Below are 21,385 nucleotides of genomic sequence, written 5' to 3' on the forward strand. Positions count from 1 at the left end.
AGAGCGCGCCCACTACGCCAAGAACAGCCACTACCTATGCTGCGACAAGACGAGAACCAAGTCGTACTGCATGACCATCGCCCAGGCTCAAGCGTGCGGATAGGAGCAAGGGATCGCATTCTAGTACTGGTAGCTCACAATCCAATAGCTGCTGCCTACAGCTAGCAATAATGTAGCAAGGAGAATAGAATGATCCTATTCGCCAGTTATTTTCACTTTTCTATCATATAATTGGACAGAAATTTGGTATGGCAGCCTGCCTTACGAATTCAATAACCAGAAAAAGCAAGGTGAAATAGGCAATTTTGTATGCTGCGCAAGGTGAACCACCTTGCGAATTCCATAAATAATTCTGAAATTGTATAGTTTCAATTAAATATAGCTTCAAGTTTGTATTGATGATTTTTATTTTTCACGTGCCTGTCTCTTTTTGGAATTCGCAAGGCAGTGTCACCTTGCGAATTCAAAATTGTCCAATTTTGTCCAATCAGATGCGGTGAAATCACGAAATCGCTGCATGATTCATCACGCCCTGTTGCGATATATTCCTGTGATGGCGGTTGATGCAAGGAGCCTTGAGATAATTGTAGGCCATCCAGACCGTGTCGGTGCCGTACACCTCCCTGCCGGTGTGATCGCGTGGTTGCGCGGGCGGTGGCGCAAGACATCTTGGTGGCACCCATCGCAAGTGCTGAAGTGGCGGCTTTAGCACTTTGCGTTTGCGATGGGTTCTACCAAGACCTCTTGCGCCACCGCGTTGGCCACCACGACATTGCGACCCAACCGAGCGCACAACACAATGATAGCTGTAAGGGGAGAATTACATTGGACATAGTCGGAGTGCACTCATCAGTGCACAAGTCTCGTCGTCCACGGCTCCAATTGTTCTCGGAGACGTTCGTTCGACTGGATCGATCTTCCGTCATGCATTTAAAGTGGACCGTTTGTGTTTCAAGCTGTTTGTTGCGAAAATGGTAGAGATGCTCATGAATTGCAGTATACAGCATGAAATCTAACGTTATCAATGATATACTTACTGTATCCCCCGAATAGCCCTGGATTTTGGCTTTATGCAACACATTGCAGAATTATAATCCGATGCAAGGGTTGAGTTATATGCCTGCTATGTCTCGGAACACGTAATCATCTTATATTGAATCTTCACACCCTTTGGTGTGCGCCACACTAACTGCCATGCATTACACTTCTCAATCATTGGGAGTTGCTGCAAGGACATCTTGTGTTGGGATCGCCCTGCAACAGCTTTGCAAACCACTCGGTGAGTATTTCCATGGACGGGGCTGCCTCCATATTCCCGTCATTCTCGTCAGCCCAATTCAACAGATGCGAGTGGATCCGCCGACGGAGTACTTTGGCCAAACTGAGCAGCATTTTGGACGTAGCCGCTTGTTGTAAAATATCTAACACCACCACCCAGGTCAAGAGTTCGATGTTGGGTCGGCCACGTACTGGCGACAAGAAGCTCCATTTGCGCCCGTTGTTGCATCTCTGCGCACCTGGTGATGTGTTCTGCTTCAAAAAGCGGCTACACAAAGTGAGGCGCGTAGGAATATTTCCCGTCAAATGTTGGAAATTTCTAGTCAAGTCGAAATTACCTTGAGCAATCGCACGAGTTGTGCTTTCTTTTTGTACTTTTTAGACATGACAGCTCCCAACACGTTGCGAATCGAGCACTCGAGGCGCAACTCGACCATGTTGAGTTGATCCAACGTTCGCCCGCCACACATGTAATGGCGCGACACCAAGACCGACGTGGGAAAGTGCCGGCCGTCTTGCTTGGGGATCACAAACGGAGGCACAGGCACTTGATGATGTTGCAACACGCGTACAAGCTCAATGTCGTCCATTGTTGCAATGAACTCGTCGATCGTGAGGAATCGATGGCCGAATGTGTACCCCATACCTCGGAAGCCGACCATGTCCTTGCATGCCAACAACAACCTTCTTGACGAAGAAGGCGCAAGTGTATCCGGGACGAAGTCACCAAATTCCATCATGGTTTCTAGATGGAGGTCGTTCGCGAAGTTGAATTGTTTGCGAAGGGTGTCGATGTCATCGCATTTGCATGGAAGATCCAGGCCCCACATTACATGTTGGATCATGTCGCGCAGCTCCGATGCATGCACTTGAGTGAGCGAGATGGTGCCATCGTCGACCAACTCGCGGCTCTTTCGCTCCATTTCGCTGTGTGTGGGACTTGTCGGTCTATTCAAGCCCCCAAAACGCGTTATCGGCGGCAGCTCTTTATGGAACCACACGACCTGTGCATCGACAAAAGTCACGCACTTCTTGGTCAAGCGGGGCTTCTTCGCATCCCGGGACGACACAGCATCCACACTTCTCTTTTCGGAAGAGTTGCATGGAGACGTGGGTAGAATTGGCGTGTCTACGGACGGAGAAGGCGGCACCGGCAAGCAGTGGGCCGCCGTCATGTTGCCGCCGCCCTTTCTTGGATTGAATTTTGAAAATGGGCGGCTTTGATTGGTAGAATGATTGTACGATTACAAGCCTTTGATTGGTTGAAATTGGAGTCATTAAAGTCAAATGATTGGCTGGATATATGAATAATTTACCGTTCGTATTGTCAATACATCGTACATCGTACATCTCGTACTCCTAGCACTTCCACACACACCACCGTCAAGCAAGATGGCGACGATCACGGAACCTCTCGACTTGATCAAGCTCAGTCTGGACGAAGTCATCTACGTCAAGTGCCGTGGCGAGCGCGAGCTGCGGGGAAAGCTGCAGGCGTACGACCAGCATTTGAACATGGTACTGAGCGACGTGGAAGAGACCGTGACGAGCGTCGAGATTGACCAGGAAACGTACGAAGAGATTGTCAAGCAGGCCAAACGTCAAGTGGAGATGCTGTTTGTGCGAGGGGACGTCGTCATTCTCGTCGCGCCACCTTTGCGAACGGCCACCAACAAATAGACTCATCTCTCATGTTTATCCTTGTTGACGATACGTGCACCTGTGTTGTCGCCGCCTGCTGCTCTTGCGACTGTGCAGGAGGTCGGCGTCCTCATCTTTATGGTAGCTACCCGTCTGCCACGACGCGAAATGTACGTTGTCCGCCACAGGATTGCGTCGATTCACGGCCGACTGGGGGCGAACTTTCTTCGGAGTCGGTCGCTCCCACACGACTTCATCTTGCTTTGAACCCAACGTAGTAGCAGCATTCGTCATCGTACTAGCACCTTCCACGTTTACCGATGGAGCACGTGGCGATGGCGGCAGCTTGCGCCGGGGGGTGGACCACGCCACCTTTTCTTGCTTGGGGCGAGAGTTAGGTAGCCACTGGTTCGCCTCTCGCAACTTGGCTTCCCTGGCTTGGGTGGCATGGAGCACGTCCCTCCGTTCGGCGTCGATGGCGGCTCGCAGTTGCTTGCGGACGTCCACGTCATATACAAAATCCACGGGGATCGTTGGTTTCCGTCCACTTCGTTTCGCGGCGGCAGATTGAGGTCGAGGTTTCGACGACTTTGTGGATGGTCTGGTTTCATTTTGCTTGCCCTTGTTGATGTCAGACGAGAGGTCCGAGTTGTTGTCGAGCGGGGGAACAAAGTCCTGTGGACATGCGCACGGAGTGCCAAACGCGGTGCGCACGGCGTCCAAATGCAAGGACGCATCTGCATGACAAGTTAGAACGCGGCGACAAGGATGACATGGACGACCTTTCTTGGCAAAGGCACAGGCTTTCTTGAAGCCTCGGATACTCAGCCCCAGACCATGTTCAAAGGCATCGATGGCTATTCAATATGCGAGCATGGACCAAGGTTATAGGGGATGATAAGGCGCACCTTCGGCAACGGAGGGGTCGGCCGTACGCCGCACTTGGTGCTTCATACGTTTCGTTTCGAAAGGGTTGGCGCTATTTATACTAAAGTGATCGTTGGGCTGTCATGGAATAATTCTGCAGAGTGACAGTAGTAACAGCGCGAAGAATGACCTGAACGTGTTGTATCCGTACTACTACACCGCGCCTTCTGTCTTTGTCCATGATGCGCTGGGACTTGTATTGCTACTTTATCTGCGAATGTACCCAAGTTTCCGGCTACAACTTGCATATCATGGCAAATGTCAGGGGATGGCTGTCATTGCCGCGGTGCATATCCACGCAGACGTCACAGTTCCTTCAGTGGTAACTACATCCTACTACATAAGCTTGTGCAGTCCCAAGCTCGCTTTCTCGTGTTGGCCTGCCGCAGGTTGGTCTGAAGTTCAGCTCACGCCCCTTCACGAAATTAGGTATCCGGATAACGACGTGGCAGTTTTGGTGTTCTCTGGGCAACGGCAGGTCAGGCGCATCCGGATAACCCATCAGCGTGCTTTGCAACATCAAACCATCATCAACTAACTCGTGGTCGCCCCTAAGATGTCCCGCCAGCAGCAGCAGCATGAAGAGACAGACGAAGTTTCCGCGAGAAACAAGTCCATGTTCCATCGAGTCCGGCAAGCCCAAGTCAGTGGTCGCATGACCACGTGGAAACCGCTTCCATCGGCGGCGATGGGGTCGAGCCTGCACGACCGGCCGCTTCTCGTGCACCCGAATATTGACTCGCTCTTGCCGGTGCTGGACACACATCCGAAGCGATTGCTCAAGCAAATGAACCATCTAGATGCGTTGCTCAATGCGCACCAACTGTCCGACGTCGTCGTGCCCCTGCAAGCGCTCAGTCGATCGATCGTGCCGCCGACCGGCATCCCCACGCGAATGGACGACCGCGACAACTTCATTCAACTGGGCGGCCCCGAACTTCTGCAGCGCATCCTGTTTGCCATCCTCCGGGATCGGTCCATGGAGCTCTTCCCCGGCGCGTGGCCTCCCGGCACTTCGTCGCGGCCGCTGCACTACTCGTACCGCGAAGAAACCGCGCGGCGGCGCAGTCGCATGGCCGGGTCGGACGTCGCGACCCAGGACAAGCTGACGGCGCTGGCGGAATCTCTCAACTTCCTGCGGGAGCTGTGCTTCGTGGCGCCGACTCTGGCCAAGCAGCTAGGACAGGACGACAGCCTGACCATCGTGCTGTTCCAGCTCATGGGCAACACCATCTTCTTCGAGCACGCCGCGGGCCTCGTCGAGGAAATCCTGAGCATTCGCGACATCTCGTTTGATTTGAGCCTCGTTCGTACGTGATGCATGTGTCCATGTTGTAGCAATTGATTGTTTTTATCGTTTATATTCGATTTGAATGTCATATTTCACATGCCTTGTCATTCCAACTTTTATATATAATACCAACTAATATATATATATCAACGAATACGTATTCATGACTATCTCGAGCTTTGTTTGTCCAGTTTTCACAAAATATCGTAAACCTCAACTTTTATATATATATATATATAATACCAACTAATATATATATCAACGAATACATATTCATGACTATCTCGAACTTTGTTTGTCCATTTTCCACAAAATATCGTATACTTCAACTTTTATATGTATATACCAACTAATATATAAATATATATCAACTTTTATATATATATATATTCATGCTGTTCTGGTAGCGGACTTTCACACGACGATTCAAACGTTTTCTTCGCGACAATTGGCGTTTTTCTGTCGCATCTTGGCGCTGATTGTGTTTGAGCCAGAGGACCGTCGGCTGCTCGAAAACTCGCGTACGTTTCTTTTATCACTATATTTTGATATTTTGGCGAATTATTATTATTTTGAACTATACAAATGTAGGCGTAATAAAATCTGTCGAGTTGCTGCGCCTTCGTCGCGAACGCATGCAAAAAGCTGACAACACCGTGGACCGTAACCACGCCGTGCTATTCCGCACGCCATCCGTCTTGAACCGCCTCATGCTGGTACTTCAGCTGCAGAACTACCTATTTGCCATCAACCCAGCCTACGACCCATACTCGCACGAGATCCAGTCGTCCACAGAATGGGCCATGCTATTTTCGCTCGAACAGCAGGAAGAGTGGGATTTGCTGGATAACCCGACGGTGGCCACGGTGCTGCGCGAAGCCATGGAGAATGACCAGAGCAATGACGCGGCGACGTCACCGGAGCAGAGTTTGTTCAATTTGAGCTCGACATATTTTCGGTACGAACTACCGCTCCAATTATAGTGGTTTAAAGTGTCATATTTGGTTGGTTACCTCGTGCTAGGAATCGTTGGATGAGTCGACTTATGTCTGTGTGTCACATATATATATATATATATTAATATTCATAGTTCGAGGTATATATATAACGTACGAATTAGTGTATGTTTGGACAATAGCATATATCTGTCTTGGCGTGCATTGGATTGTCGTATCTAGAGTAGTATGGTGTAATATATTCATGACTACTTGTGGATAATTTCATGTATGGCCACACCCTATTTTTTGCCAAATTAATATGTTGAAATTTTGGTTTAAAGTAATAATTCAAATACATTGGTTGTCACCTATTTTGGCCTGCTTTGGAAAGAATACACGGTGCTTGCCACCTTTCAGATAAAAAAAACCGTCCCTAGAACCATTTCTTTTATTACTTAAAAATCGAAATACGCGATATTTGGCAACATATATTCATTCTATTCTCCAAATGTTAGATGATTGTTTCGATTTGTTAAAAATTGCCAACCTTTTTTGCCTTGTATTTTTTGTTATCCACATGCACATTTGCATAATAAATGTGTGTTTTTCCCCTGCTTTTCATCTTGATTTGGTAGATCGTTGATGTCCAGGCAACGACTGCAACACCATCGGTCTGTGGCAACGGCGCTGGACCGGACCGACGTCGAAGCCGAGTTACTCGTCAAGAGCATCGCATTGGCGCCATTTCGGGTGGAAGTGCTGTTTGTGATCTGCACGCTGCTCAGCTCCAAGCGCAAAGTGGACTTTCAGGATGCGTTGGCCGAGATGGGGCTCGTGGACATTTTGAACCAGATGTTTCTGCGACTCAAGTGGAACGAGCCGCCGCCGACGCCGCCGTCGGTACGACACCTCGTTGATTAATATGAAAGGTCTAATGTGGTACACTACGTAGCAACCGCTGCATGGCCCTGGGTACGTGAAATACACTAAACCCTTTACTTTGTGTGTTTTTGCATTTCACCGGAATTTAGTATATTGGACTTGGGAGTGATTTATTATAACATTTCGAATCCATTTTGGACGTCGAATTAAGCTTGTACAAATGATACTATACAAAGATTAGTATATACGTGGTTTTGCCCAATGCAGAGGGACTGGGTCGAATCAAACGTTTGGATTGGCTGAAATTCGACAGAACGTGATTTGATTGGCTTTGGCGTTTTCTGTGAATTATCCATGGTCTAAAATCCTTCGATTCTACGGCGGGTTCCAGTTTATCGAGTCAAAATGATAATATATATTAATATTTATGTATAATTAGGTGTGAATGCAGCATGGATGCGAGTTTAAAAATTCAATTTTTGCGGTTGATTCACAATTTCTGCGACCGCGACGTCCAAGACCACACCAATAAATTGCTGCTCTTGTCCCCTGCCGAACAACACAGTGTGCGCAGTACGTTGTCATCTCTATACATGTCCTTGATAGTTCGTTGCCCACGAACGATGGCAGCAACTCGTATATATATATATATATATATTTATATATATTTATTTTTATATTTATATATATCGAAACGGTAGCGGGCGACCGATTGGACCCGGCGCGACGTGGAAAGGGCTTGCTGTGCAAAATCATCGACGTGCTGGTACTCCAGCCCGCCGACAGCATCTACCGCTTCTGGCTCGCATCGTGCGTCGAGTCGTTTCTCCGCCGATCGTCCCCCGCGGAGCAACTGTTTGTCGCCCGCACGCCGTTGCTGGCGGCGTTGCTAAAGGAGATTCTGAGCTGCGGGTTCAGACCTTCGGGCAGTTTGCAGTCGGCGTTCGATCTGCTGGGCGAAATGACCAAGAACAACCCGACCACCCTCGTGCTATTTAGCGATTCGATGGACGACGTCCAGTTTGCCTCGTTTATGCGTACGTTTCGTCTGAAATATCAAGTGCCATATATATATTTCCTGGCGGGAGTATACAAAATTAGGGGGTAAATATACCCTAGTATGCCTAGCCAATCTACTGATGGGGATGTGGGGGGTGATATGAAATTTCGTGTGATGAGTTTTGGTTTGTATGGCTAGCTAGCTATAGGAAATAAATAGGAAGCCATATTCCGTGTGCGTGTGGTGTCCACTCGACCGTTGTGCAGGCATGGGGGATTCAAAATATCCTATGTTCCCGTATATATCATCTCTATCTCTATATATTATATTATATTCTTTTTATTATTGTCCTATTTATAGATTTATTATATATATATATATGTATATTTATTGATTTACGTTGACCTCGCCTTTGTTATGTGTGTGTGTGATGTCAATCTATCGTTATCATGTTATTTTCATGCATATATATCTATATATTGACCTGCGTGTTGTATATATATATATATATATATATATATATGATGTCAATACATCTATCTCGAATTCTATATAAATGACATTGAGTATATATAGAGGTGGTGGTGTCTAATTTGGTCGACTCAAACGTGTTTGTGCGGTCGATGCTGCTATCCGTGGAGACCCATCCTCGGACGTCGGCCATGTTTCCGTCGTTGGCGCGGCTGTTTGAGTTTTTGCAGCTCAATTCCGTCCGTCTGCTTCGCCACCTCATGACGATCGTGACCCTGGACGACATCAACCACGAAAACATTTGCTGTCTCAACACGGCCGTGGTCATGCTGGTCTTCGAGCACCGCCAGCGCCGACTCCCGCGTATGCTCGAGGTCTGTACGACTGTCCAATATGTATGTGGCATCCGATATTAGTTGAATGCCTGGCTACTGTGTAGGCCCTGCGCCAGCTACAAACTGAAGTCGACGACGGCAATACTGACTTGTGCGTCAACTTTCGATCGCTGCTGTGGTTCTGGGTGCAGTACTATGTTCCCCGCGGCAGAGACCGCCTCAGCCTAGAGCATTCCTCCGACATGAAGTTCAATGAATGGTACTCTGTCGTGGCGCTGCTGTGCGCGGACGATGGGTCGCCCGCCGCGCTGCTGCCGGCGCCCACCCTCCTGCCGGCGTCGCCGTACGTGGTGCATCACATGTCGTCGGGTCCACGGGCGTCGTCTGCTCACCACCCGTACGCGTACCCGACTCGACGCATGTAATACAGTAGTCAACACGAGAGTACCAGCAGCAGCCTCCTCTTGGTCTGCTTGTACTACTTTGGACTTACAAGTAGTATGCTTATCGTTCGTACACTATTACAAGTGTATACTTCGATGTTTATATACTAGTATATATATATATAGATAGTACAGGAGAAGAACTGCGATATGATATTGTACGCGTCGGTGTAGTGATAAAGTTGCTACAATGTGTATGGGGCCTTGGCGGCGTTCTGGTTGCATGACTACAGTATGTATCGATCCATAAAACTAACTATACACCAGAGATAGATAGCATCACTGCTACGCTACATACTTACTAGTAAGTACTATTAATCGTAGTGCTACTCCTACGAAGTAGTAGTACTAGTAGTAGTTAGTACCTTGGAGTGGGTATGTGACATAGAAGTACTAGGTAGTAAGTAAGTAGATGGATTACTTACTACCTTACGACGGGCTTAGCTGTGGTATCTGGTGCGGTCATAACGACACTAGTACCTTACGACGTTGTGGTGGGGTCTACTACTTGGACGAGATGGGCTTGGTCGTCGGGGGGCCTCGAGGCAGACATACACGTGGGCAGATTGAGGCTTTGGAAGCGCGTGAGTTGGTCGTACACCCGCAGGGACTGGCTCAGCACGCCGTTAGCCGCCGTGAGGATGGACGCCGACGACTGCAGCAACGCGTCCACCGCGTCATTGTGGTGGGGCGACGTGTGCAGGAACGACGTGAGCTGGGCCTTGACGTCTTCCATCTACATCGCAAGTGCGTACAGTATATAGATCGAGGGGAAATGGATGGCTACGATGGGCTAATGTAGTACCTGCTGCACCGCCACGTGAATGGTGGCGGCAATGGCAGTGTAGTTGCACTTGGTGTCGCGGCAGAGGTTGTGCGGAGCGTTGGGGTCGTCGAACCACTGGACAATGCCAAGGTCGTTGTCCGATGAAGACGACGGGAGCTGCATGAGGGCGTCGGGTGCGTAAAAGTTGAGCTTGGACGTAAACACGCACGGGTCGCTTGTCGGTTCGATGCTGTCCGTGTACTCGGACATCCCAATGTAGTCTTTTTTGGTCAGCTCCACCACGAGCGAGTAGCGGCGATCGGGATGGCCGACGCACACGTCGCCGTCGTCAAACACGAGGCTTCGGTACGTGCGCTTGATCTGGTCGCCTTCGTAGCCTTTCCAAATGCTGCCGCCACCCACATGCATAGCACATGAATACTACCAGTAAGTACTACACATGAGAGAACAACCAACGTACGTACCCTAGCAGCGTCTTCTTGGCATCTGTCTTGAACGTGACGTTGTGGAAGTAGTGCAACGACATGTCCCCCCTATGTGACGGTTAGAAATCGTCCAGGGGTGACGATGTAGGAGTTACGAGGCGGTGTCGAACGTCGTCCATCGCGTGATCGGCTCGATTCGCGTGACTTTATCCGCCAGCACGCCTCCTTGGTACACGGACGGCGCCCGGATAGGAATAGGTTCGCGAATGATGCGCTCCTTGCGCTGCTTGATGACTACTGGCGTCGACACGGCGGCTTCGCATGCCATCAGGCCGAGAAGGACGAGCACCACGCCACGACCAAGTGCCATGGCAGTGAGTGATTGCAATTGTTACTCAAACTAACTGAAAGGACTTTTTGACTATTTGAGGATTTATTTCGCTCAATTACACGAAATTTATGATGAAACTGTGATTTTCTCATCTCATTTGAAATCCATCCACCGCAAAATTCAAAAGGATTCAAGACTTCGCTACTACTCCGGAGTACTAGTAGCTGCCACAGCAACATCCAGACCACCCAGCATCGCCCCTCCATCATGGTCATCAGCCATAGTCGTGCTAACGTTAGCATTGATCACCCCTGAACCTTTGACCTGCATCACCAACGGCGATGGGACGATAGCGAAGCCACACATTCGAATGCACATGGGGAAATAGGACCGACGGTCTACCACACCTTGGTTGGGTTTATTACAGTGTAATTACTCCCATCCAAGCCGTGCATCTCTTGACACCGATCGCCCGACAAAGTGAGCTGGCACGACGATCCCTGTAAGTTGTGGACAATGGCAGCAGCAGCGGCAGGTCGGGTTTGGGGTTGCAGACACAACGCTTAATAGTCGGACGAACCGCCGAACATGTCCATGCCACCGCCCAAGTCGGCTTCTTCTTCTTCTTCCTTCTGTTCTTCCTTCTTAGGGGCAGCAGCGCCAGCGCCGGCGGCAGGGGCAGCCGCGGCGGCACCACCGGCCGAAGGACCGGCCAACGCCTTGGACACCTTCAAGCCACGTTCAATGGCGTTGGCGTACAACGAAGGCAAGTACGACGCGACGGTCACACCGGCAGCGGACAAGGCTTCGGTCAAGTTGTCGGCGGACACTTCGACTTGCAAGTCATGGAGCAAGAGCACAGCCAACGACGTGGCCAAGTCTTGGGTTTGGGCAGGAGTGAAATCAGCGATCGACATACTAAATCAAGAGATAAGAGAACTGAATCCGATTAAGCGCAGAGGCAGAAACCAGTCTTGGAATGACCTCGCCATACAATTGGCTCATTGCCATCTAAGGTTTCGCCACCAACCAATTTCCACTGCTGGCCCTCCCATTTTAGCCAATGGCCTTGCACCATTCTTTGGGGCCAATCAGAAGTGATATCCGGAAACTATCCGGCCAATGACGCTTCAGAATTCACACAGGATCTATGCATCATGCGAAAAGCTGCCGTCAACTTGACCACAAAGTCAAAGTCGTAGTACCTATGATAAGCCACATATAATGCGATACTGTCCATACAATAAGTACAATGTTTGGACTGGTACGTAATATTGGAAAACTCACCAACTATTCCAGCCTAGTAATACTCTACCCGACTACAATCTGTCGGACTCGCGAAGGCGCGTCATGGACGACGTTCGGTGGTACGATGTCACAGCTTGGATGCTGCTGGCATTGAGCAAGTGCCGATGGACGCCGTCGACGGCCTCGCGCTCCTCTTCCTGGCCTGCCGCCATGCCATTGAAGATCTCTTCCAGCGTCGTGTCACTGAGACTGTATTGCTCGATGGGAACGCCCACGGCGCCTTCTTCCATGAGCGAAAACAAGCTCGTCAGCGTATGCCCGCTCGATTTAGGCACATGGTAGCGGAAATGCTCGGCGTGATGCTCCACCAACGACGCGAGTGGCAGTTCCTGGGTCACGAACGCCTCCAGGTCTGCGCCCATGTCCTCTAGCATCCACCAGTGCCTCCATACATCAGACGGGACGCCGCCTTCATTGTCCAAGTAATGCCGCAGCACCCAGCCAGAATCCCCCGTCCCCCGCACGATCTTATCCCATCGCTCGTACATCCCCGCGTCCATACACGTGCGTTCCATATCGGCCGCCGTGACCTTGGAGGACACCCCGCCATCAGTGCCAACATCGGCGGCGGTCGTCGAGGGTGTGGTGGTTGTGCCCAATCGAATGTCCAATGTAAACCCGCGGCCAAACTTGTGCTTGAGGTGCTGCGCTGACCCGAGGCACTTGAGCTGGCCGCTTACGAGGATGCCAATGCGACTGCACAGCGCCTGACACTCCTCCATGCTGTGCGTAGTGAGCAAGATACTACAGCTCTTGGTCGCGAGTACGTCCACCAGCACATCCCACATGCGTCGTCGGGCGGCCGGATCCATACCCGTCGACGGCTCGTCCAGCAGCAGCACCGCGGGGTTCCCCAACAGGGCGATCGCAGTCGACACCTTGCGCTTGTTGCCGCCGCTGAGCCCCCGCGTGAGGGTACTCCGGAATGGTTCCAACTCGAACTGCCGCAGTTTGTCTTCCACCGCGAGGCGGACGTCCGCCATCCCCTTGAGTCGCGCATACAGCTCGAGTTCCTCCGCGACTGTGAGCGTGTCGTGCAGGGCGTCAAATTGGGGGCAGTACCCGATGTGTCGCCGGGCCGCACGGAGCTGCGTCCGGACATCGAGCCCCGCCACCGTCACGGCGCCGCTCGATGCCGCCAGAAACCCGTTTAGAATCTGCATCGTCGTCGACTTGCCGGCGCCGTTGATCCCGAGGTATCCAAAGCACTCGCCCTTTGGAATGCCCAGCGAGAGCGACTGCAGCGCGACCTTGTTGTCATCGTATTGCTTGTGTACTTTGCGCAACAGTATTGCATCAGACGCGGCGGCTCCTCGGGCCACGCGGGCGGCTTCTGCCACGACATCGCCGTCCACGAGGTGCGGCGGATCAGCTGCCACCACCAGAGGACCCGAAGATGACGAAGGAGGAGGAGGCTTGTGGCGGTCGGCGTACAGCACCCATGCTGAAAGCAAGACGATTTCAACGAGCCCGTAGATCAAGCTGCGCCCAGCGACGTTGAACTCGAACGCCTGGGCCACACAGCAAGTCGGATCTTTGGTCGACGCCCAGCACGATTTCGACGCTGGGCACGATGTCGCAGTGAACCAGTTGGTACTACTACTGCCATATGGGTTGCCATACTTGCGCATGCCAATCTGAAACAACCCGTCCGAGAGCTGGTAGCCAGGAAACACTAGGTACACCCACCGCAAGTAGTTGGTGTCGAGCTGTGACAGCGTCAGCGTGTGCACGAGTTGAAAGTCCACCAGCCGGCACAGAAACGAAAAGATGCTCACAAGGGCACCGGTGACGAGCCCCACTACGAGCACAGACGTCTGCGCCGCTGAATGGTTGGTGAAGCGCATGCTTATAAGGTACGCCGCAGGTAGCACCGTCATCACGTGCACGACAAAGAGCGCGAGCGCCGCGACCATGGACTCGACGTCCCCCCGATAGGACGAGTACAGCGGCAGCAGTCCCACCGCCACCGCTACGGGCACAAGCGTCCCGAGTACATCGTGGGTCCATAGGCTCATCCAGTACGCGAGCACCGACGTGCCGCACGCCACTTGCTGGTACTTGGCGTTCTGGTGCGGATGGCGTTCCTTGACGGGAAACACCACGACGCTAGCAGGTACAAATGCAAACCCAATCACAATCACGAGCGCCGCGAGGAATGTGTTGATCACGCCTTGCAGCTTGGCGTCGGCTTTCCGGAGGCACCCGGTGCCTTGAAAGCATGGCCATCTATTGCCTTCGCACGATGAGCATGGCGCAAAGGGGGACACGGCGGCGTCCGTCGCATCGCAGCACGCGGTGGCGTTGCATGCCCCGGATACGCTGCAGTGGCTAAACCAGTCGTGGATACAGGCCGACTTGCTCGCCATGAACCCGGGCACGGAGCTGCAGAACGGGTACGACGTGTTCGCAGAGCCAAACTCGACCTGGACGTCCGAGCACGAGCTAAGGCTTTCATCCGGGCATCGCACGCCAAACCCCCCCTGGCAAGGCGCCCCCAGACTCACACATGTCCGCTGAGACGGCGGCGGGATGCCGAAGATGCACCCGCGCACGTCCCCCGTCGAGTTGCCGACGACCGCCCGACACGTTTCAAAGTTGGCTAAGTCGGCGGCGGACCCTTTCTTGTACCATGGCAAGTACGACGCCACGTTGATTGATGGCAAGAAGGCGAGAATGACCAGGAATGCAATGGGGATCCCAATCATAAACACCCAGCCCTTCTTGTCTCGTTTCGAACAGCGAAATCTAGTCCAATATAAACAAACTAAGTACACAATCAGGTGCGGGTGGTTGTCTCTACAACGATTAGCGCAACACACATGCATTTGGACCTTTTACCCAACATTTGGACATTTATGCTGAATCGCCAAAACTATCGATTGATTCTTTGTATTGAATTTTGTATGTAAACACAAACATCCTGTGGTGATTCGTAATCACACTAATTGAATTCACACACTAATTTGACGTTGATAATGGTTGCCTGCAATCTGATTGGCTCAATTCTTCAGTACATTTTTTGGTTTGATTCGATTTATTCTCCATGTCCCTCCAGTTTAGATAAAACACAACAACATATATATGATAAAAACCAGGGACGATATATTGGATAGAATTGGGTCAACAGCACACAGCTAGTAATAGCTGTGTAAGTACAGCTAGTACTACTACTAGTAGTAGTACATATAATACATAATGAAAAGCCGACTCCAACACGAAAACGTTGTCACACTAATATAATCATGCGATACCGTTTCTGCACGAGTGCCACGTATTGCGCCCCAAATGACGTGGAGGCGTGGCCTGTACTTGGACGACCCGCCACCGGGGCGGCCACGCGCTTGGAGCCCCGTGCGTCCGGCCCCATGCGACTCGCGCGCCACTCGCTCAAGTCGGCGTCGGACGTCCTGCGATACAGTGGATTGAAAGTCTGTTTGGATTGGTGCGCAATCCGCAAAAACACTTGCTCCAACGTCGTCACAGAGATGCCGTACTCGACCACGCGCAGCGCCGTCAAGTGACTGTCGAGGCCGTCCAACAGCGCCGGGAACGCGCCGCTCGATGCCGACGGCAGCTGCACCACCAGCTCCGACCCGACCGTGCTCAGCACCGACGCCTCCGCCACAAACTGGCGAATAAACAGTACAATCTCGGTGCTACTACTCCCGTCCGCTTTGACCAACGTCAAGTTGTACCCTGCTCCGTACAGGTTCTTTAGGAAGAGGGATGTGCCGGCGCATACGAGGCGGCCATCCGCCATGATGGCGATGCGATCGCCCAACAGATCCGCCTCGTCCATAAAGTGCGTCGTGAGCACGATCACGCGGTCGGCTCGATTTTGCTGCAGTACGTTCCACGTAAACCTACCAACAATACACATACATATATCCAGTCTTTCGTAGCCACTTGCTTAGCAATTATACAGCAACTCCAAAACATACCACAGCACAAAAACGTCGTCACAAATATATATATATCCCCAAGGATGCAAATACTATATCATAGTGACTACAGGAATGGTACTTGTGAAGCCAAAGACATCTTACTTGGGTATTGTATAGATTTTTCGAATCAAATTTCTCGACTACTCGAATCGACGCTAGTATTGGCTAATTTTCAATTTTGAGTGGATTTGATTGGCCCGTACAGAAAGAACCAAGTATATTCAACCAATCAGAATAACTCCAGCATGAATATTCAATTTCTTGCTTTGACAAACCACTCGAATTTTGGAAGTTTATAGAATACTATAATAACTTATATATATATATATAAACCAATAGTCATCCACATCATGTATCTAATACACTACGAGGATCCATCGTACCGCCTCGAATATGGATCCATGCCTGACGTCGGCTCGTCCAGGAACACGACGCGGCTGTTGCCAATCAACGCGATCGCGACACTGAGCTTTCGCTTTTGCCCGCCGGATAACTTGCGGACGATGACGTGGCGCTTCTCCGTGAGACCTACCTCGGCCACGAGCCCATTGACTTGGGTTTGCACGTCGTCCGGGGGGACATTCTTCAACGCTGCGTACAGCTCGAGGTGCTGGTGGACCGTCAGGTCGTCGTACAGTACGTCGTGCTGCGGGCACACGCCCATGGATCCTCTGAGCTCGTCCATGTGGGTTCGAATAGACTTGCCGAACACGGTGGCGTCGCCTCCGCTGGGCGGATACAGCCCCGTGAGCATCGAGATGGTAGTCGACTTGCCTGCGCCGTTGTGGCCGAGCAGCGCCGTGATCTGCCCAGCGTACATGGTCAAATCGAGGGCGTGGACGGCAACCTTGTCGCAGTTTGTGTTGTCATCTGTGGGAAATGTCTTGCGCAGGCCGCACAGTTGAACCACGTCGCCGCTGCGTGCTTTGGCGATGAGCACTTGTGTCGGCGGCTCCACTTGAGGCAACGTCTGGTTGTCGTCGTCGTCGTCATTGACGGGGTGCCGCAACGGTGTCGCATGTTCTCTGAACTCGAGCATCGACGTGTTTGGGGACTCTAACATGGAGATGGCATGATGGTTGTGATGCGATGATTGGCTCGTCGAGAGCTCGTACGTTCCACGCCAATATGTCGCTTGAAATACAAAGTTCCAACGTTTTCGAACCCCAAACTCTTGGGGAACAACCTGCTGAAAGTACCACCCCAATACTAGCATGAGCCCAGCATCGCCAAGTAAAAACCACGTCATGTGGGCTGTACTAGTACTACTAGTACTAGTACTACTACTCGTGGCCACGAGCCCTTGTTGGGCTATCGCGTAGAACGCGCCCGTGCCTTGGCGTGCGTCGTCCACCAACGAATTGATGCCTATCGAAGCAACGATCAGTCCATTGCGAAGAAACGTTTAGTACATTGCGAAGCAACGTTTAGTACATTGCAAAGCAACGCCCCATGACACTTAACAAATAGTAATACTGTACCCATCGCAAACGCAGTGGGAGCGGACAGCGCGGCCGCATACTTGTGCGCGATCGACTTGTCTTGCACGGCGTAGAACGGCAGGAACGCCACTACCCACACAAGCACGGACGCGATGGAGGCTGTCTTGGACTTGTTAAAGAACACCGCTACGAGGTTGCTGAAGCTTAGAATCGCCAGCAGAAAGCTCCAGAAGAACAGGGTAAGCGTGGACAGCGATGCCATGGGAAATACGCGGCCGAGTTGCAGCTCCGCCGCCATCGCTACGGCCACGACCGAGTACTGGAGGAGCCCCGTGACCAGCCACGACAGCACCAGCGGCCCCTCCTTCATGCCCATCATCCGCATGCCTTCTGCGATACGGGTCTCCTTCTCCATCACCATGCGCGATGTCACAGACGGCACGAACCGCAGAAAACTCAGCAGAAAAAACATGCCAAACACCGGTTGCCCGCTCGAGTAGAACGATGTCTGGGTGGACGTGGGCTCGCCGTCAGTAAACACGAACTGGAGGTTGGCCCTGCAAGTGTTCAGCAAGTTTGGGACCAACCCGGCGATCGATGGCGACGTGGTGGTGGCAATGGGGGTTCGACGTCGGTTGGTGATGGTGTCGAGGTTTGCAAGCACCACAAGTGGCGTGACCAGCACGAGCGGCAAGAGCAGCTCAAAGAGAAATCGCCACGGCCGCGTCTTTATGAGCAGTATGTTCTTCCACACGAGGACGCGGAGTTGCCGTGTCATGCGAAGGGAGCGCGTCCATGGATTGTACACGCCGGAATGCACAGCGGCGTTGCGTTTCCCGATGCAAAGCAGGATCCACATGACGAGGGCGACTGCAAGCACAAGGCTGCCGACGACAATGAGCGCAATGGCGGACGTGGAAAAAAGCGGATTGTTGCATGCGAACACGCCCGAGAAAGCTTCGTCCAACACCTGTTTGCATTCGCGGTTGGCGGCATTCGTCTGGCAGCTCAGCATTGTCGTGAGTGCACTGCAACAATCAGAGGTCGGAGACGACACATCGGGGCATCGCAGGGCACAACTGGACGACACAAACAACCCTGACTGCAGCACGCATGCGTAGTACAGCGGGTCGATTGCGATACCGGTGCTCATACATTGCTGGAGCTGCGCTCCCATGTACATGGCATAGCTGGTCATGGAGCGATTGGGAAGGGGTCAACAATGTAGCCTCGGCTCGATTGTGCGCGCGACCTACGGTTTTTGAAAGTGTGTCCTACGCTAAACTTGTTCCATCGAAGGGAGGAAGGAAGGTTGGGGGAAACATCTAGTCTCTGATTGGCTAATATTATTATGTAAATACATGGAAAAGTTACGTCGTGGAAATAATACCTTGTTGATTGTATGTCCTAACCATGCGATGCCAGTGACTTGGTCGTGGGATGAAAAGATACACAAATTCCATTTGTCCAAATTAAAGAAATTGGGTCTAAACAGTAACGTTATTTCGAAAATTAAGTCCGTTGTGTAATATGGACAACCCACACTCGTTCACTGAAGCTTGGTGGTGTCGACACATGTCTTGCCATCAAGGCTGAGTGCAACTGTGGTACAGAAACCGACTTGATATATGTACTACCGTAAGCTGTGAGTTGGCGAATATTTTGGATCGTGGTGGACATGCCAGAAGGACGTATCCTCCGTAATGTAGCAAGATCCATTTTGGTTTCACCACTGGAAAACTCTTCGTCGTGGGGTACCATGGTATGGAAATCGCGGGGCTTGATGATTCTGTGCGTACTAGTATAGTACTGAGTATGCAGGTATTGGATGTTCTTACTCACAACTGTCAAAACTTCCACAGGAAATGAACCGCCCAACAATTTCCCGGATCATACATACGGTATTGGTAATTCGATTTCAAAATATCGACGAAGCAAAAGCGATTCAGTAATCGACGGATCAAAGTAGCCAATGAAATTGTCGAAAAAACAACCTTTCGACCAATCAAATTGCAGTCGGCGTATGCCAATTCGCAAAGAGTTCAACGTTGTACATATTGGACAGGAGTCACAGCGAGTATATTTAGTTCAAGACGTCTCGACGAGGTGGATTTGACGTCGTTCCTCGAATCTACCGAAAATACCAAATTTATTGTTAGGTTGAAAGCACAATAACGTTACTATTAATAGTACTGTATTTCCTCGTACACTTAGTGTATAGTATCATACTGAGTATTACGCAGTTTATGCCATTTTTCGTGGCATCCAGACGCAATATATCATACTATTAATATTGTGCTTTCGAGTGAAATTTCGTGGTTTCTCGTTCGTATTTAAATCGATTTGATTGGCTACTTCAGAAGAGCTCAAAATTATTAGCCAATCTTAAAACATTCTCAATGAAATTGAACCAATCAGATCGATTGTGGATCGGTTTGGTCGGCGCGATTCTCTCCCCAAATTTGTATCAAATCGAGAGAAGTATCGATTTATTTGTTTGTGATTTCTACAATCTCCCCAAAATTGGCAAATTCAGGCGAAATGCACAATACAGTGTAATTACTACCGGTAGCAAATCAAAAGCAATGAAACATGACTGAATTGTTGATACTATAAAGGCTAAGGTCCTGCACGGTGTGTGCCATCGTTCGTTGGAATCGCAAGCATCCCACCACGTCCAAACTTGGGGACTTTGCTTGGTTGCAAGTCGGCTACCATTGCTTCAAGCATGCGTTTTTGCGCCTTCAGATTGCACATGGAGGCATCCAGACGACGAACGATCTCTTGCGCAGCACCCTTCAACCCGTCGAGGTCTTCCAGGCACGAATTCACAATGGTCAATGGTAGATGCATATTGTGTTGCGCCAGACGTTTGTCAGCAACGCGGAGAACTCGTTGCAATGTTGGCAACACATTCGATGGGGGCGCCATGCCAACGTTGGCAGCATGCAAGTACAGAGGCTTCTACAAGATACCAGCCGCCCAAATTCGCCACGCAGCCTCGCTTGCGCGATATACAGACCCCCACTTCTTGAGTTGCACCACCATGGCCTGATGCACGGACTCGGCTGCAGCACCGGATTTGTCCCGTTCAGGAACTTGGACGCATTGCTCCTGAAATTGCTGGAAGTCACTCGCGTTGTTGATGTTGTTTCCCCATTTGTACACAAGTACCGTGAACGTCTCGTTGACATGATCCACCAAGTAGCGTTGGGCAAGTGCGCTGCTTGTCGGCTTGAATGGAGTCCGTCCCATTTTGATCGATACGAAGCAATCGAAGTCGTCATAGGTAAGGGGATCAAGTGACACTGACCATTCGCGTATGATGCCTTGTTCTCCATGTGCGGCCGGCACTGGTCAAAGATTTGTGTCTTGATGGCACCCCAGTTTGTGCCCTCGAATGTGGTAGGTGTCAGGCGCTTGCCGCTGTGGTCGCGGGCGCACACGGTGTCCTTGACAAACAGCTCCGCTGTCATCTTGTAGAGCATTCCGTTGTTCGGTGGAGTCGACGTGGAGTTATGTCGATCGGGGGGCGACTGCACGTGACCTTGGTTGCTCGTCATGGGGCAGAAATCGATTTGGGACTTTCACACACGAAGATCGAAGAATAGTGATTTGATTGGTTAAAAGGTGACTGATAACACACTTTGATTGGACAGTCGATTGTACGTCGATTGAACGATTGAACTTCTTTCTGTCCACGTTCGAACTGACGACAGCAAGAAAGCAACGCGCCGGCCACAGCGGGGGTACATTCAGCGGAACTTTGCTCCCTCCAGCATCGCTATATATGGCACTCGATCCTAACGTTACTACTGCACCTGTCAGCGCCCCTAACTACCGTACTGTACACCGTGCTGGGGCCGGCGCAAACATCGTGCTTATTTTGGTGTCGAATCGTCATAATACATGGTAGCCAATCCGCGTGTCCGAATTTGA

The 21,385-nt window shown here is 51.0% G+C and overlaps 8 protein-coding genes across 16 annotated transcripts; 2 read left to right on the forward strand and 6 right to left on the reverse strand.

The window, feature by feature from the left end:
* Positions 1 to 1,129: 1,129 nt before the first annotated feature.
* H257_07793 (hypothetical protein) lies at positions 1,130 to 2,473 on the reverse strand. 4 transcript variants are annotated; one of them, XM_009833430.1, is made up of 4 exons: positions 2,283 to 2,473; positions 1,617 to 2,226; positions 1,471 to 1,546; positions 1,130 to 1,421 (listed from the first exon to the last, which is right to left on the reverse strand). In XM_009833430.1, the coding sequence occupies exons 1-4, from the start codon at positions 2,288 to 2,290 to the stop codon at positions 1,213 to 1,215; spliced, it is 903 nt and encodes a 300-aa protein (XP_009831732.1). In that variant the 5' UTR covers positions 2,291 to 2,473; the 3' UTR covers positions 1,130 to 1,212. The 4 variants fall into 4 exon arrangements, with proteins under 4 accessions (XP_009831732.1, XP_009831731.1, XP_009831733.1 ...); XM_009833429.1 differs by having other exon boundaries at positions 1,617 to 2,473; XM_009833431.1 differs by having other exon boundaries at positions 1,130 to 1,546; positions 2,283 to 2,369.
* Positions 2,461 to 3,919, reverse strand: H257_07794 (hypothetical protein). The gene is made up of 4 exons (XM_009833433.1): positions 3,828 to 3,919; positions 3,702 to 3,776; positions 2,595 to 3,656; positions 2,461 to 2,530 (listed from the first exon to the last, which is right to left on the reverse strand). The coding sequence occupies exons 1-3, from the start codon at positions 3,871 to 3,873 to the stop codon at positions 2,974 to 2,976; spliced, it is 804 nt and encodes a 267-aa protein (XP_009831735.1). The 5' UTR covers positions 3,874 to 3,919; the 3' UTR covers positions 2,461 to 2,530; positions 2,595 to 2,973.
* Positions 2,635 to 3,207, forward strand: H257_07795 (U6 snRNA-associated Sm-like protein LSm3). Its single transcript, XM_009833434.1, has one exon. It carries the CDS (start codon positions 2,671 to 2,673, stop codon positions 2,956 to 2,958), a length of 288 nt encoding a protein of 95 aa, XP_009831736.1. The 5' UTR covers positions 2,635 to 2,670; the 3' UTR covers positions 2,959 to 3,207.
* Positions 3,920 to 4,352: 433 nt separating the features above from the next.
* H257_07796 (hypothetical protein) lies at positions 4,353 to 9,344 on the forward strand. Of its 4 annotated transcripts, none has more exons than XM_009833435.1 (9): positions 4,353 to 5,156; positions 5,545 to 5,658; positions 5,729 to 6,095; positions 6,711 to 6,975; positions 7,028 to 7,047; positions 7,397 to 7,530; positions 7,659 to 7,994; positions 8,534 to 8,802; positions 8,868 to 9,344. In XM_009833435.1, the coding sequence occupies exons 1-9, from the start codon at positions 4,403 to 4,405 to the stop codon at positions 9,186 to 9,188; spliced, it is 2,580 nt and encodes an 859-aa protein (XP_009831737.1). In that variant the 5' UTR covers positions 4,353 to 4,402; the 3' UTR covers positions 9,189 to 9,344. The 4 variants fall into 4 exon arrangements, with proteins under 4 accessions (XP_009831737.1, XP_009831738.1, XP_009831739.1 ...); XM_009833436.1 differs by having other exon boundaries at positions 6,726 to 6,975; XM_009833437.1 differs by lacking the exons at positions 8,534 to 8,802; positions 8,868 to 9,344 and having other exon boundaries at positions 7,659 to 8,150.
* A 265-nt stretch (positions 9,345 to 9,609) lies between these two features.
* H257_07797 (hypothetical protein) lies at positions 9,610 to 10,819 on the reverse strand. Of its 3 annotated transcripts, none has more exons than XM_009833439.1 (4): positions 10,574 to 10,819; positions 10,458 to 10,526; positions 10,012 to 10,381; positions 9,610 to 9,942 (listed from the first exon to the last, which is right to left on the reverse strand). In XM_009833439.1, the coding sequence occupies exons 1-4, from the start codon at positions 10,786 to 10,788 to the stop codon at positions 9,688 to 9,690; spliced, it is 909 nt and encodes a 302-aa protein (XP_009831741.1). In that variant the 5' UTR covers positions 10,789 to 10,819; the 3' UTR covers positions 9,610 to 9,687. The 3 variants fall into 3 exon arrangements, with proteins under 3 accessions (XP_009831741.1, XP_009831742.1, XP_009831743.1); XM_009833440.1 differs by having other exon boundaries at positions 10,012 to 10,413; XM_009833441.1 differs by having other exon boundaries at positions 10,012 to 10,526.
* A 301-nt stretch (positions 10,820 to 11,120) lies between these two features.
* On the reverse strand, positions 11,121 to 11,750 carry H257_07798 (hypothetical protein). Its single transcript, XM_009833442.1, has one exon. It carries the CDS (start codon positions 11,664 to 11,666, stop codon positions 11,313 to 11,315), a length of 354 nt encoding a protein of 117 aa, XP_009831744.1. The 5' UTR covers positions 11,667 to 11,750; the 3' UTR covers positions 11,121 to 11,312.
* Positions 11,751 to 11,974: 224 nt separating this feature from the next.
* Positions 11,975 to 18,698, reverse strand: H257_07799 (hypothetical protein). The gene is made up of 4 exons (XM_009833443.1): positions 17,486 to 18,698; positions 16,388 to 17,372; positions 15,312 to 15,923; positions 11,975 to 14,805 (listed from the first exon to the last, which is right to left on the reverse strand). The coding sequence occupies exons 1-4, from the start codon at positions 18,642 to 18,644 to the stop codon at positions 12,069 to 12,071; spliced, it is 5,493 nt and encodes a 1,830-aa protein (XP_009831745.1). The 5' UTR covers positions 18,645 to 18,698; the 3' UTR covers positions 11,975 to 12,068.
* A 1,330-nt stretch (positions 18,699 to 20,028) lies between these two features.
* H257_07800 (hypothetical protein) lies at positions 20,029 to 21,011 on the reverse strand (the record flags this gene model as incomplete). The annotated part of the gene is made up of 1 exon (XM_009833444.1): positions 20,029 to 21,011. A coding segment is annotated over one exon (728 nt), but the record flags the coding sequence as incomplete, so codon positions are not given.
* Positions 21,012 to 21,385: the final 374 nt, after the last annotated feature.

Source organism: Aphanomyces astaci, assembly GCF_000520075.1.
Source record: "Aphanomyces astaci strain APO3 unplaced genomic scaffold supercont1.16, whole genome shotgun sequence".
NCBI classification, from domain to species: Eukaryota; Oomycota; class Saprolegniomycetes; order Saprolegniales; family Verrucalvaceae; genus Aphanomyces; species Aphanomyces astaci.